This window comes from Oncorhynchus keta, chromosome 18 (genome assembly GCF_023373465.1).
Source record: "Oncorhynchus keta strain PuntledgeMale-10-30-2019 chromosome 18, Oket_V2, whole genome shotgun sequence".
NCBI lineage: Eukaryota > Metazoa > Chordata > Actinopteri > Salmoniformes > Salmonidae > Oncorhynchus > Oncorhynchus keta.
Window position 1 is genome coordinate 36,778,136 of NC_068438.1, and position 13,954 is coordinate 36,792,089.

The window sequence follows — 13,954 nt, forward strand, 5'->3', positions numbered from 1 at the left end:
TCTTCCCTCCCTCCCTACGTCTCTTCCCCTCTCCCTCACGTCTCTTCCCTCCTCCCTACGTCTCTTCCTCTCTCCCTACGTCTCTTCCCCTCCCTCCCTACGTCTCTTCCCCTCCTCCCTACGTCTCTTCACCTCCCTCCCCTCCCTCCCTATGTCTCTTCCCCTCCTCCCCTCGTCATTCCCCTCCCTCCCCTACGTCTCTTCCCCTCTCTCCCTACGTCTCTTCCCCTCTCTCCCTACGTCTCTTCCCTCTCCCTAAGTCTCTTCCCCTCCTCCCTACGTCTCTTCCTCCCTCTCCATACGTCTCTTCACCTCCTCCCCTACGTCTCTTCCCCTCCCTCCCTACGTCTCTTCCCCTCTCTCCCTACGTCTTTCCCCTCCCTCCCTCCCTACTTCTCTTCCCTCTTCCCTACTTCTCTTCCCCTCTCTCCTACGTCTCTTCCACTCTCTCCCTACGTCTCTTTCCCCTCTCTCCCTACGTCTCTTCCCTCCCTCCCTAAGTCTCTTCCCTCCCTCCCTACGTCTCTTCCTCCCTCTCCCTCCTCTTCACTACCCTCCCTCGTCTCTTCCCCTCCCTCCCTACGTCTCTTCCCTCTCTCCCTATGTCTCTTACCCTCCCTCCCTACGTCTCTTCCCCTCTCTCCCTCGTCTCCCCTCCCTCACGTCTCTTCCCCTCTCTCCCTAGTCTCTTCCCTCCCTCCCCTCCCTACGTCTCTTCCCCTCTCCCTACGTCTCTTCCCCTCCTCCCTCCCTCCCTACGTCTCTTCCCCTCTCTCCCTATTACTTCCCCTCCCTCCTCCCTACGTCTTTTCCCTCTCTCCTACGTCTCTTCCTCCTCTCTCCTACGTCTCTTCCCCTCTCTCCTACGTCTCTTCCCCTCTCTCCCTCGTCTCTTCCCTCTCCTCACGTCTTTTCCTCTCTCTCTCAAGTCTCTTCCCTCCTCTCCCTCGTCTCTTCCCCTCTCCAAACGTCTCTTCCCTCTCTCCTACGTCTCTTCCTCTCTCCCTACGTCTTTTCACCTCTCCTCTCGTCTCTTCCACCCCTACGTCTCTTCCCCTCTCTCACTACGTCTCTTCCCCTCCCTCCCTACGTCTCTTCCCCTCCCTCCCTACATCTCTTCACCTCCCTCCCTCCCTATGTCTCTTCCCCTCTCTCCCTCTTCGTCACTTCCCCTCCTCCCTACGTCTCTTCCCTCTCTCCCTACGTCTCTTCCCCTCTCTCCCTACGTCTCTTCCCCTCCCTCCCTAAGTCTCTTCCCCTCCTCCCTACGTCTCTTCCTCCCTCTCCATACGTCTCTTCACCTCCCTCCCTCGTTCTTCCCCCTCCCACGTCTCTTCCCCTCTCCCCTACGTCTCTTCCCCTGGTCCCTCCCTACTTCTCTTCCCTCTCTCCCTACTTCTCTTCCCCTCTCTCCCTACGTCTCTTCCACTCTCCCTACGTCTCTTCCCCTCTCTCCCTACGTCTCTTCCTCCCTCCCTAAGTCTCTTCCCTCCTCCCCTACGTCTCTTCCTCCCTCTCCCTCGTCTCTTCACCCCCTCCCTACGTCTCTTCCCCTCCTCCCACGTCTCTTCCCCTCTCTCCCTACGTCTCTTCCCCTCTCTCCCTAGTCTCTTCCCCTCTCTCCCTTGTCTCTTCCCCTCTCTCCTACATCTCCCCACCCCTCCCTCCTACGTCTCTTCCCCTCTCTCCCTATGTCTCTTCCCCTCCCTCCTCCCTACGTCTCTTCCCCTCTCTCCCTGGTCTCTTCCCTCCCTCCTCCTACCTTTTTCCCTCTCTCCCTACGTCTCTTCCCTCCCTCTCCCTAGTTCTTCCCCTCTCTCCTACGTCTCTTCCCTCTCTCCTAAGTCTGACCTCCTTTCCTCCCTCGTCTTTTTCCCCTCTCTCTCTACGTCTCTTCCCCTCCCTCTCTCCCTACGTCTCTTCCCCTCTCTCCGTACGTCTCTTCCCCCTCTCTCCTACGTCTCTTCTCCTTCTCCCTACGTCTTTTCACCTCTCTCCCTACGTCTCTTCCACTCCTCCCAATAATGTCTCTTCCCTCTCTTCCTACGTCTTTTCACCTCTCTCTGTAGTCTCTTCCCTCCCTCTCTCCCTCGTCTCTTCCTCCCCTCCCTACATCTTTTCACCTCTCTCCCTACGTCTCTTCCTCCTCCCTATCCCTGGTCTTTTCCCCTCTCTCCTTACTCTTCTCCTCTCTTTACGTCTCTTCCCCTCCCTCCCTCCCTCGTCGCTTCCCCTCTCTCCCCTCGTTCTTCCCCCTCTCTAGTCTCTTTCCCTCAACTCCCTACGTCTTTTCACCTCTCTCCCTCGTCTCTTCCCCTCCTCCCTACGTCTCTTCCCCTCTCTCCCTCGTCTTTTCACCTCTCTCCCTACGTCTCTTCCCTCCCTCTCTCCCTACGTCTCTTCCCTCCCTCTCTCCCTGTGTCTTTTCACCTCTCTCCCTCGTCTCTTCCCCCTCCCTCTCCCTAAATGCTCTTCCCCTCCTCCCTATGTCTTTTCACCTCTCTCCCTCGTTCTTCCCCTCCTGTCTCCCTACGTCTTTTCACCTCTCTCCCTGTCTCTTCCCTCCCTCCCTATGCTCTTCCCTCTCTCCCTACGTCTTTTCACCTCTCTCCTACGTCTCTTCCCCTCCCTCTCTCCCTACGTCTCTTCCCTCTCTCCCTCGTCTCTTCCTCCCTCCCTCCCTCAATCTCTTCCTCTCTCCCTCTCGTCTCTTCCCCTCCCTCCCTCCTACGTCTTTTCCCCTCTCTCCCTACGGGACCCTCTCCCTACGTCTCTTCCCCTCTCTTCCTCGTCTCTTCCCTCCCTCCTCCCTAATACGTCTTTTCCCCTCTCTCTGGGGTCTTCCCTCCTCTCTCTCCTACGTCTCTTCCCCTCTCTCCGCATGTCTCTTCCCCTCTCTCCTACGTCTCTTCCCCTCTCTCCCTACGTCTTTCACCTCTCTCCTCTACGTCTCTTCCACTCCCCTCCCTGTCTCTTCCCTCTCTCCCACGTCTCTTCCCCTCCCCTCCCTGTCTCTTCCCCCCCCCTCCTGGGTCTCTTCACCTCCCTCCTCCCCTGTCTCTTCCCCTCTCTCCCTAAAAGTCACTTCCCTCCTCCCTACGTCTCTTCCCCTCTCTCCTTTACGTCTCTTCCCCTCTCTCCTCTACGTCTCTTCCCCTCCTCCCCCTAAGTCTCTTCCCCTCCTCCCTTACGTCTCTTCCTCCCTCTCCATATTCTCTTCTTCCTCCCTCCCTGTTATGGTCTCTTCCCCTCCTCCCCAAGTCTCTTTCCCTCTCTCCCTACGTCTCTTCCCTCCCTCCCTCCCTACTTCTCTTCCCTCTCTCCTACTTCTCTTCCCCTCTGTTTGGACTGTCTCTTCCACTCTCTCCTACGTCTCTTCCCCTCCCTCCCTATGTATGTCTCTTCCCCTCTCTCCTACGTCTCTTCCCTCTCTCCCTCTCGTCTCTTCCCCTTTCTCCCTACGTCTCTTCCCTCTCTCCTACATCTCTCCCACCCCTCCCTCCCTACGTCTCTTCCCCTCTCTCCCTATGTCTCTTCCCCCTCCCTCCTCTACGTCTCTTCCCCATCTCTCCCTACGTCTCTTCCCCTCCCTCCCTCCCTACGTCTTTTCCCCTCTCTCCCTACGTCTCTTCCCTCCCTCTCTCCTACGTCTCTTCCCCTCTCTCCTACGTCTCTTCCCCTCTCTCCCTACGTCTCTTCCCTCCCTCCCTCCCTACGTCTTTTCCCCCTCTCTCTCACGTCTCTTCCCCTCCCTCTCTCCCTGTGTCTTCCCCTCTCCCGTCAGACGTCTTTCCCTCTCTCCCTACGTCTCTTCTCCTCTCTCCCTAAAATCTTTTTCACCTCTCCCTACGTCTCTTCCACTCCCTCCCTACGTCTCTTCCCCTCTCTCCCTACATCTTTTCACCTCTCTCCCCTACGTCTCTTCCCCTCCCTCTCTCCCCTAGTCTCTTCCCCTCCCTCCCTACATCTTTTCACCTCTCCCTTACGTCTCTTCCTCCCTCTCTCCCTACGTCTTTTCCCCTCTCTCCCTTCGTCTCTTCCCTCTCTCCCTCGTCTCTTCCCCTCCCTCCCTCCCTACGTCGTTTCCCTCTCTCCCTCGTCTCTTCCCTCCCTCTCTCCCTACGTCTCTTCCCTCTCTCCTACGTCTCTTCCCCTCTCTCTCTACGTCTCTTCCCTCTCTCTCCCTACGTCTTTTCACCTCTCTCCCTCGTCTCTTCCCCTCCCTCTCTCCCTCGTCTTTTCCCCTCTCTCCCTTCGTCTCTTCCCCTCTCTCTCCCTACGTCTCTTCCCCTCCCTCCCTCCCTACGTCGTTTCCCCTCTCTCCCTACGTCTCTTCCCCTCTCTCCCTACGTCTCTTCCCCTCTCTCCCTACGTCTCTTCCCCTCTCTCCCTACGTCTCTTCCCCTCTCTCCCTACGTCTCTTCCCCTCCCTCCCTACGTCTCTTCCCCTCTCTCCCTACGTCTCTTCCTCCCTCTCTCCCTACGTCTCTTCCCCTCTCTCCCTACGTCTCTTCCCCTCTCTCCCTACGTCTCTTCCCCTCCCTCCCTCCCTACGTCTTTTCCCCTCTCTCTCTCGTCTCTTCCCTCCCTCTCTCCCTACGTCTCTTCCCCTCTCTCAGATGTCTCTTCCCTCTCTCCCTACGTCTCTTCTCCTCTCTCCTACGTCTTTTCACCTCTCTCCCTACGTCTCTTCCACTCCCCTCCCTACGTCTCTTCCCTCTCTCCCTCGTCTTTTCACCTCTCTCCCTACGTCTCTTCCCCTCCCTCTCTCCCTACGTCTCTTCCCCTCCCTCCCTACATCTTTTCACCTCTCTCCCTACGTCTCTTCCCCTCCCTCTCTCCTACGTCTTTTCCCCTCTCTCCTTCGTCTCTTCCCCTCTCTCCCTATTGTCTCTTCCCTCCCTCCCTCCCCCCTACGTCGTTTCCCCTCTCTCCCTTTACGTCTCTTCCCCTCCCTCTCTCCCTCGTCTCTTCCCTCTCTCCCTACGTCTCTTCCCCTCTCTCTCTCGTCTCTTCCCTCTCTCCCTACGTCTTTTCACCTCTCTCCCTCGTCTCTTCCCTCCCTCCCTCGTCTCTTCCCCTCTCTCCCTACGTCTTTTCACCTCTCTCCCTACGTCTCTTCCCCTCCCTCTCTCCCTACGTCTCTTCCCCTCCCTCTCTCCCTACGTCTTTTCACCTCTCTCCCTACGTCTCTTCCCCTCCCTCTCCCTACGCCTCTTCCCCTCCCTCCCTACGTCTTTTCACCTCTCTCCCTACGTCTCTTCCCCTCCCTCTCTCCCCTACGTCTTTTCACCTCTCTCCCCTACGTCTCTTCCCCTCCCTCCCCTACGTCTCTTCCCCTCTCTCTCCCTACGTCTTTTCACCTCTCTCCCTACGTCTCTTCCCCTCCCTCTCTCCCTACGTCTCTTCCCCTCCCTCTCTGCCTACGTCTTTCACCTCTCTCCCTACGTCTCTTCCCCTCCCTCTCCCTACGCCTCTTCCCCTCCCTCCCTACGTCTCTTCCCCTCTCTCCCCTACGTCTCTTCTCCTCTCTCCCTACGTCTTTTCACTTCTCTCCCTACGTCTCTTCCACTCCTCCCTCGTCTCTTCCCCTCTCTCCCTACGTCTTTTCACCTCTCTCCCTACGTCTCTTCCCCTCCCTCTCTCCCTACGTCTCTTCCCCTCCCTCCCTACATCTTTTCACCTCTCTCTCTACGTCTCTTCCCCTCCCTCTCTCCCTACGTCTCTTCCCCTCCTCCGTACGTCTCTTCCCTCTCTCCCTACGTCTCTTCTCCTCTCTCCCTACGTCTTTTCACCTCTCTCCCTACGTCTCTTCCACTCCTCCCTACGTCTCTTCCCCTCCCTCCCTACATCTTTTCACCTCTCTCCCTCCTCTTCCCTCCCTCTCTCCCTACGTCTTTTCCCCTCTCTCCTTCGTCTCTTCCCTCTCTCCCTACGTCTCTTCCCCTCCCTCCCTCCCTCGTCTTTCCCCTCTCTCCCCTACGTCTCTTCCCTCCCTCTCTCCCTACGTCTCTTCCCCTCTCTCCCTACGTCTCTTCCCCTCTCTCTCCCTACGTCTCTTCCCCTCTCTCCCTACGTCTTTTCACCTCTCTCCCTACGTCTCTTCCCCTCTCCCCTCGTCTCTTCCCCTCCCTCCCTCCCTACGTCTTTTCCCCTCTCTCCCTACGTCTCTTCCCCTCCTCTCCCCTACGTCTCTTCCCCTCTCTCCCTACGTCTCTTCCCCTCTCTCCCTACGTCTCTTCCCCTCCCTCCTCCCTACGTCTTTTCCCCTCTCTCTCTACGTCTCTTCCCCTCCCTCTCTCCCTACGTCTCTTCCCCTCTCTCCGTCGTCTCTTCCCCTCTCTCCTACGTCTCTTCTCCTCTCTCCCTACGTCTTTTCACCTCTCTCCCTACGTCTCTTCCACTCCCTCCTACGTCTCTTCCCCTCTCCCTACGTCTTTTCACCTCTCTCCCTACGTCTCTTCCCTCCCTCTCTCCCTACGTCTCTTCCCCTCCCTCCCTACATCTTTTCACCTCTCTCCCTACGTCTCTTCCCTCCCTCTCTCCCTACGTCTTTTCCCCTCTCTCCCTACGTCTCTTCCCCTCCCTCCCTCCCTACGTCTCTTCCCTCTCCCCTACGTCTCTTCCCTCCCTCTCTCCCTACGTCTCTTCCCTCTCTCCCTACGTCTCTTCCCCTCTCTCTCTACGTCTCTTCCCCTCTCTCCGTACGTCTTTTCACCTCTCTCCCTACGTCTCTTCCCTCCCTCTCTCCCTACGTCTCTTCCCTCTCTCCCTACGTCTTTTCACCTCTCTCCCTACGTCTCTTCCCCCCTCTCTCCCTCGTCTCTTCCCCTCCCTCTCTCCCTACGTCTTTCACCTCTCTCCCTACGTCTCTTCCCCTCCCTCTCCCTACGCCTCTTCCCCTCCCTCCCTATGTCTTTCACCTCTCTCCTACGTCTCTTCCCCTCTCTCCCTACGTCTTTTCACCTCTCTCCCTACGTCTCTTCCCCTCCCTCCCTACGTCTCTTCCCCTCTCTCCCTACGTATTTTCACCTCTCTCCCTACGTCTCTTCCCCTCCCTCTCTCCCTACGTCTCTTCCCCTCCCTCTCTCCCTACGTCTTTTCACCTCTCTCCCTACGTCTCTTCCCCTCCCTCTCCCTACGCCTCTTCCCCTCCCTCCCTACGTCTTTTCACCTCTCTCCCTACGTCTCTTCCCCTCCCTCTCTCCCTACGTCTTTTCACCTCTCTCCCTACGTCTCTTCCCTCCCTCCCTACGTCTCTTCCCCTCTCTCCCTACGTCTATTCACCTCTCCCCCTCCGGACCATAAACACCTCCAACCACACGCACTAAACATACACACTTACACACACATCAGAATGATTTAGTCATATCCGACACTCAATTAAAAGTACATATGTGTATCTGGAGCACTGCTGCACACGAGCATCTCTCCACCTGAAGAGATAATTAACATTTTCCTGGGCATCCTAGTGGCCCAGCTGCACTTTTTCACACTTACATAATACACATGGATTTCCACCGCAAATGTAATCAGCGAAGTGAATGGGGCTAGCACTGCTCTTACATGAGGTTCACTATGATTTATGAACCAGCTCATTGACCCAGTTAATGTTGAATAGAGAGAAAAGTGGGACTGGGAAGGCATCCCTCTCTTATCTGCAGTGGTGAGATGCATGCAGAGGAGCAGGCCTGGGGTCAGTCTGTGGAAGCTTGTCAAGCAGCATTAGATTATCAAAAGCAGAGCACTAAGATACCCTGTAGGCACCAACTAACAGAGGCCTTTTCTCTCTTTCAGCTAATAACTGAAAATGTAAGACAGAAAGAAAAGCCATAATGAAATCTGGTGCACCCTTTCAGCCAGTGTACTGCAAAAAGAAAGGCAAGGCCAGCTCATATATCCATGAGTATGGCAGCAGTGTGTATTCATTGGATAATATTGAATATAAGGGACGTGTTTGGAGATCTAAGCTCAGTCAATGTACTGGTACTGGTCTGGCCAATCTGGCTCATATTAATAATGCAGCCAGGGACTCCTTTTTAGAAGCCTCCTCCCCTCCTCCCCTCTTCCCTCTTCTGCAGCAGTTGAGAGTGGTGGTGGTGTTGAGTGGTGGTGTTGAGTGAGTGGAGCCCAGTGTGGTGTCCAGAGCTCAGCCGTGCTCCTCGACCCAGCAGACACTGACTTCAATTTGTTTCAGAGCTGCTATTCAAGTATCTCACCGGGGTCCTGCTCAACCACTCATGAGAGAGTGAGGTAGAGGTGGGCGAGAGGAGGGAGGGGCAGAGGTGGGCTCAATACGGGGTAAGAGGAGGGCAGAGGTTGATCGAAGGCAGAGGTGGGCATGGAGGATATCACAAATAAACCACTGATTTTACAAGGATTCAGATTAAAATGTGACTTAAAATGAGTGCTAATGCGATTGGCAGAAAGGTTAGCCCAGTAGGGATGGAAGGTGCTGATAACCATGATCACTACTGTAAGCCCCTGCAGTTGGACTTAGTAGACCCCATACCACCTCTCTCACCCTGCTCCTCCTATACGACCTGGCTCTAGTTAGCACCCAAAGAATGGAGAAAGCCCGGACTCCATCATATCAGTGTTCCTATTCTTTCCTCTCTCTGGCCTTTCCTTATCCTGTCTTCTGCTGAACTTATAACCCCTGACCCCTCACCTCTGAGCCACTAAAGCATTCAAAACCTAATTTAAACCCTCCTTGACCACCCAAGCCTGGGAGAGAGAGAGTCAGGGAGAGAAAGAGAGAGAGAGTGGGAGAGTCGAAACAGCAAGAGGGAAAAAAGGATAATCTGGAGACTTCATACATTTTTCATGAATTTTCATTTAGGCTGGGAGAGGCCTCTTACAGCGATCGATAGATCAAGCTGCTGTCACACTGTTAGCACCTGGGGGCTTCTGGGAAGGGAGGGGCCAAGGGAGGGGCCCATGGGAGGGGAGGGGACAGGATCAGAGGCGGCCGGTTGGCCCCGGCAACCAACCCCCACCCCATCCCCGCGCTTCACGCAGTCCATTTCCTTAACACCGCCTCCCATCCCTACAGCTATCAACACTAGTCAACATTATCACTACAGCTATCACCACCAGTCAACATTATCACTACAGCTATCACCACTAGGCAACGTTATCACCCCACAAACAATGAGAAATGTGCAGCCCCGAGTTCCCACAGTCTATATTCCTTACACCCACAAAACCCATCATAACTCACCCCAGAATGAAACCACACACAATTGGAACAGTCCACACTGATTTAACTATCCATTTCCATGATGTATCATCATTTCCCCTTTCCAAGATGGATGGCCTCTATTTTCATAACAATGCATAAAAAGTGCTGTGTATTGATCAGCTGAGGGAGCAGACTTCATGAAAGGCTCCTCTCACTTAAGCTGCCGGACAGTCCAGCCAGTCCCCCTCCGGCCCCAGTCCAATACTGTTTCACTACTAATGACCTGAAACCTGGCAGCCCAACTCACTCTTTCCTGCCCTATGTACAACAAGTGGAAGAAGGGTCCAAAATAAATAAATCAAATGTGTTACTAAAACACAGGCTAGGTCTCGGTTTGTAAAGGCAGGGTGCAGAACAAACACAGTCATATTCCACAGGGTTAATGTCGGTCCTGTAACCTTCCCCAGAGTCACCAGAGTTTTTGTGGCCGCTGGGGCCTTTGTGAGACTCTTCAAAGGTAAGCTGATCTTTGGGTCAGGTGCAGCCTGCATTTCAGTGTCTTCCAGCACAGCAGTGCACAGCACAGCCCTGGAAGCCCGTGTCAAATGTCAATCGGGAGCTTTCATCTGTGACTGTCGCTCCACCCTCCACCCTCCAACCCACTATCCCTCTGCAATAGCTCTGCCCTGACATCATCCAGCTCCCAGTAGTATGACAGTTGGACAAGTCCAACTCAAATGGCTGCCAGGATCCCTCACTAACCTCAAACACCATGATCCCTCCCCTGGTCTTGAACGTCTATCCACACAATTATGTCTACTCACTCAAAATACAACACAATGCTGTGTAATCATCTCTTCAGAATTACATGCCAAAAAACAATGAAAGCACAGATCAAATGCTCTCTTGAAAGTATACCTCACCCGCTCTTAGTTTGGGTTTAATGTAGGCTATGACATAGAGGACCTCACCCGCTCTTAGTTTGGGTTTAATGTAGGCTATGACATAGAGGACCTCACCCGCTCTTAGTTTGGGTTTAATGTAGGCTATGACATAGAGGACCTCACCCGCTCTTAGTTTGGGTTTAATGTAGGCTATGACATAGAGGACCTCTCCAGCTCTTAGTTTGGGTTTAATGTAGGCTATGACATAGAGGACCTCTCCAGCTCTTAGTTTGGGTTTAATGTAGGCTATGACATAGAGGACCTCTCCAGCTCTTAGTTTGGGTTTAATGTAGGCTATGACATAGAGGATCTCTCCAGCTCTTAGTTTGGGTTTAATGTAGGCTATGACATAGAGGACCTCTCCAGCTCTTAGTTTGGGTTTAATGTAGGCTATGACATAGTCTTCCAGCTCATAGTTTGGGTTTAATGTAGGCTATGACATAGAGGACCTCTCCAGCTCTTAGTTTGCGTTTAATGTAGGCTATGACATAGAGGACCTCACCCGCTCTTAGTTTGGGTTTAATGTAGGCTATGACATAGAGGACCTCTCCAGCTCTTAGTTTGCGTTTAATGTAGGCTATGACATAGAGGACCTCTCCAGCTCTTAGTTTGGGTTTAATGTAGGCTATGACATAGAGGATCTCTCCAGCTCATAGTTTGGGTTTAATGTAGGCTATGACATAGAGGACCTCTCCAGCTCTTAGTTTGCGTTTAATGTAGGCTATGACATAGAGGACCTCTCCAGCTCTTAGTTTGGGTTTAATGTAGGCTATGACATAGAGGATCTCTCCAGCTCTTAGTTTGGGTTTAATGTAGGCTATGACATAGAGGACCTCTCCAGCTCTTAGTTTGGGTTTAATGTAGGCTATGACATAGAGGACCTCTCCAGCTCATAGTTTGGGTTTAATGTAGGCTATGACATAGAGGACCTCTCCAGCTCTTAGTTTGGGTTTAATGTAGGCTATGACATAGAGGACCTCTCCAGCTCTTAGTTTGGGTTTAATGTAGGCTATGACATAGAGGACCTCTCCAGCTCTTAGTTTGGGTTTAATGTAGGCTATGACATAGAGGACCTCACCCACCCGCTCTTTCAGTCACTCAGAAACAGCATGACTTCTAAAGCAAGACACAATAAACACTAGCATGTCATGTGATTAGGGAGTCTATTCTTAAGCAATAAGGCCTGAGGGGTTGTGGTGTATGGCCAATATACCACAGTTAAGGGCTGTTCTTAGCCTGGCCCGCCGGAGAGCAAGGCTGATGTTTTACGTATTCCTAACCAAATGTGTTTTTTGTTCGTTTTTTTGCGTTGTTTGTAACTGATTTTGTAACTTATTTTGTACATAATGTTGCTGCTACCGTCTCTTATGACCAAAAATAACTTCTGGACATCAGAACTGCGATTACTCACCACGAACTGGCAGAATCCTTTTTTTCCTTTTTTCCCTTTAACGAGTCCAACGAGCCCGACGTGAATGATATACTGCTTCCCGGGAACAGGACCAAATCCCAGTGAAGAGAAGGCAGAGAAAAAGGGGCCACAGGCCAGGCTGCCTTCTGAGAAGGCAATCAACAACAAAAAACACTTCCTTCTATTCTGCTAGCAAACGTGCAATCTTTGGAAAATAAAATCAATGACCTACGTGGAAGATTAAACTACCAAAGGGACATTCAAAACTGTAATATCTCATGCTGTGATCACGCTCTCCGCAGCCGATGTGAGTCTGACCTTTAAACAGGTCAACATTCACAAGACCACAGGGCCAGACAGATTACCAGGATGTGCACTATGAGCATTGGCTGACCAACTGTGAGCATGCACTACCATTTTCAACCTCTCCCTGTCCGAGTCTGTAATACCAACATGTTTAAAGCAGACCACCATAGTCCCCTGTGCTCAAGAACACTAAGGTAACCTGTCTAAATGACTACCGACCCGTAGCACTCACGTCTGTAGCCATGAAGTACCTTGAAAGGCTGGTCATGATTCACATCAACACCGTTGTCCCAGAAACCCTAGACTCACTCCAATTTGCATACCGCAATAACAGATTTACAGATGATGGAATCTATATTGCACTCCACACTGCCCTATCCCACCTGGACAAAAGGAACACCTATGTGAGAATGCTATTCGTTGACTACAGCTCAGCGCTCAACACCATAGTGCCCTCAAAGCTCATCAACAAGCTAAAGGACCCTGGGACTAAACACCTCCCTCTGCAACTGGATCCTGGACTTCCTGACAGGCCACCCCCAGATGGTAAGGGTAGGTAAACAACAAATCTGCCACACTGATCCTCAACACGGGGGCCCCTCAAGGGTGCGTGCTCAGTCCCCTCCTGTACTCCCTGTTCACTCATGACTGCACGGCCTGGCACGACTCCAACACCATCATTAAGTTTGCAGATGAGACAACAGTAGTAGGTCTGATCACCGACAATGACGAGATAGCCTATAGGGAGGAGGTCAGAGACCTGGCCATGTGGTGCCAGGTCAACAACCTCTCCCTCAACGTGATCAGGACAAATGAGATGACTATGGACTACAGGAAAATGCGGACCAAGCACACCCCCATTCTCATCGACGGGGCTGTAGTGGAGCAGGTTGAGAGCTTCAAGTTCTTTGGTGTCCACATCAACAACAAACTAACATGGTTCAAGCATACCAATACAGCCATGAAGAGGGCCCCTACACCTGTTGTATTCAATGCATGTGACAAATACAATTTGATTTGGTTTGGTATACTGGCCAAGTATCACAAACCCCCGAGGTGCCTTATTGCTATTACAAACTGGTTACCAACATAATTAGAGCAGTACAAATACATATTTTGTCATACCCATCGTATATGGTTTGATATACTGTACTACGCCTTTCAGCCAATTAGGATTCAGGGCTCGAACCACCCAGTTTATAATGTCTATTAAAAGTTATCTGATTGAATTCCCTTTCAGAACAAACACAGTGAAATTACCTGTAGTTCACAAAGAATCAAATTGTATTTTAAATAATGGCATTATTAGATGTTGGAAGAAAACCACAATGTCCAACAAAAATATGTTTAATGTCTCGGCCTTTCTTGAGGCTTTAAACGTAATTCCTTCTGGAGAGCAAAGGACAAACAACCCGTTGAGTCTGCCTTTTTCATCAGTAAGTTTGGTATGGAAAATCATTCAACCCATATAAACATGGAGAGCAACATAAAGAACCTAAGAGGACGACTGAGCAAAATATGAACATGTAATGTATGTAATTGTTGACTTACATGCTACTTCCAGGGATGCATTGCGGCTGACAGCTTCTCCCAGGTAGTTGCGGGCGACGCAGACGTAGGCGCCCTCATCCGGTTTGGAGCGTCGTCCGTGGACGATACGTAGGAAGAAGAGGGAGCCGCTGGGAAGGAGCATGCGGTGAGACCGCGGGTCGTCTTTGTCCGTTTCCACCCGCTCCCCGTCCTTGTACCACTCCACCGTGGGGCTGGGCCGCCCCTCCGCCTTGCAGTTGAGGGTGGCGGGCTCCCCCTTGGACACGATCAGGTCAGAGGGGTGCTCTACGATCCGGGGTGGGGAGTCCTCCTGGCGCAGACGGGATCCTGGGAAGAGAAGAGGAGAATAAGAGGAGACGACGAACAGCACAACATGAAGAGTGGATGCTTTTAACATCTCAGTGTTTTCCTCAAATTAGTTTTCTTAATTCTAGCATTCTCAAATCTCTCATAAAAACATCACTTATAGGCAGGAAGAGACTATTGAAGGTGGTCCTATTAGTATCCATTCAACTAGTATAGCCATAGGTTCCACCTCATCAGGTGATAGTAGGACAG

The 13,954-nt window shown here is 52.4% G+C and overlaps 1 protein-coding gene across 6 annotated transcripts in view; it reads right to left on the reverse strand.

Moving 5' to 3' along the window:
* robo2 (roundabout, axon guidance receptor, homolog 2 (Drosophila)) overlaps positions 1 to 13,954 on the reverse strand; it is a 705,158-nt gene that overhangs the window by 412,383 nt on the left and 278,821 nt on the right. For all 6 annotated transcript variants that reach the window (XM_052468006.1, XM_052468002.1, XM_052468004.1 and 3 more), the window contains exon 2: positions 13,397 to 13,723. In XM_052468006.1, coding sequence (XP_052323966.1) covers positions 13,397 to 13,723 — 327 coding nt within the window. The remainder of the gene's footprint in view (positions 1 to 13,396; positions 13,724 to 13,954) is intronic.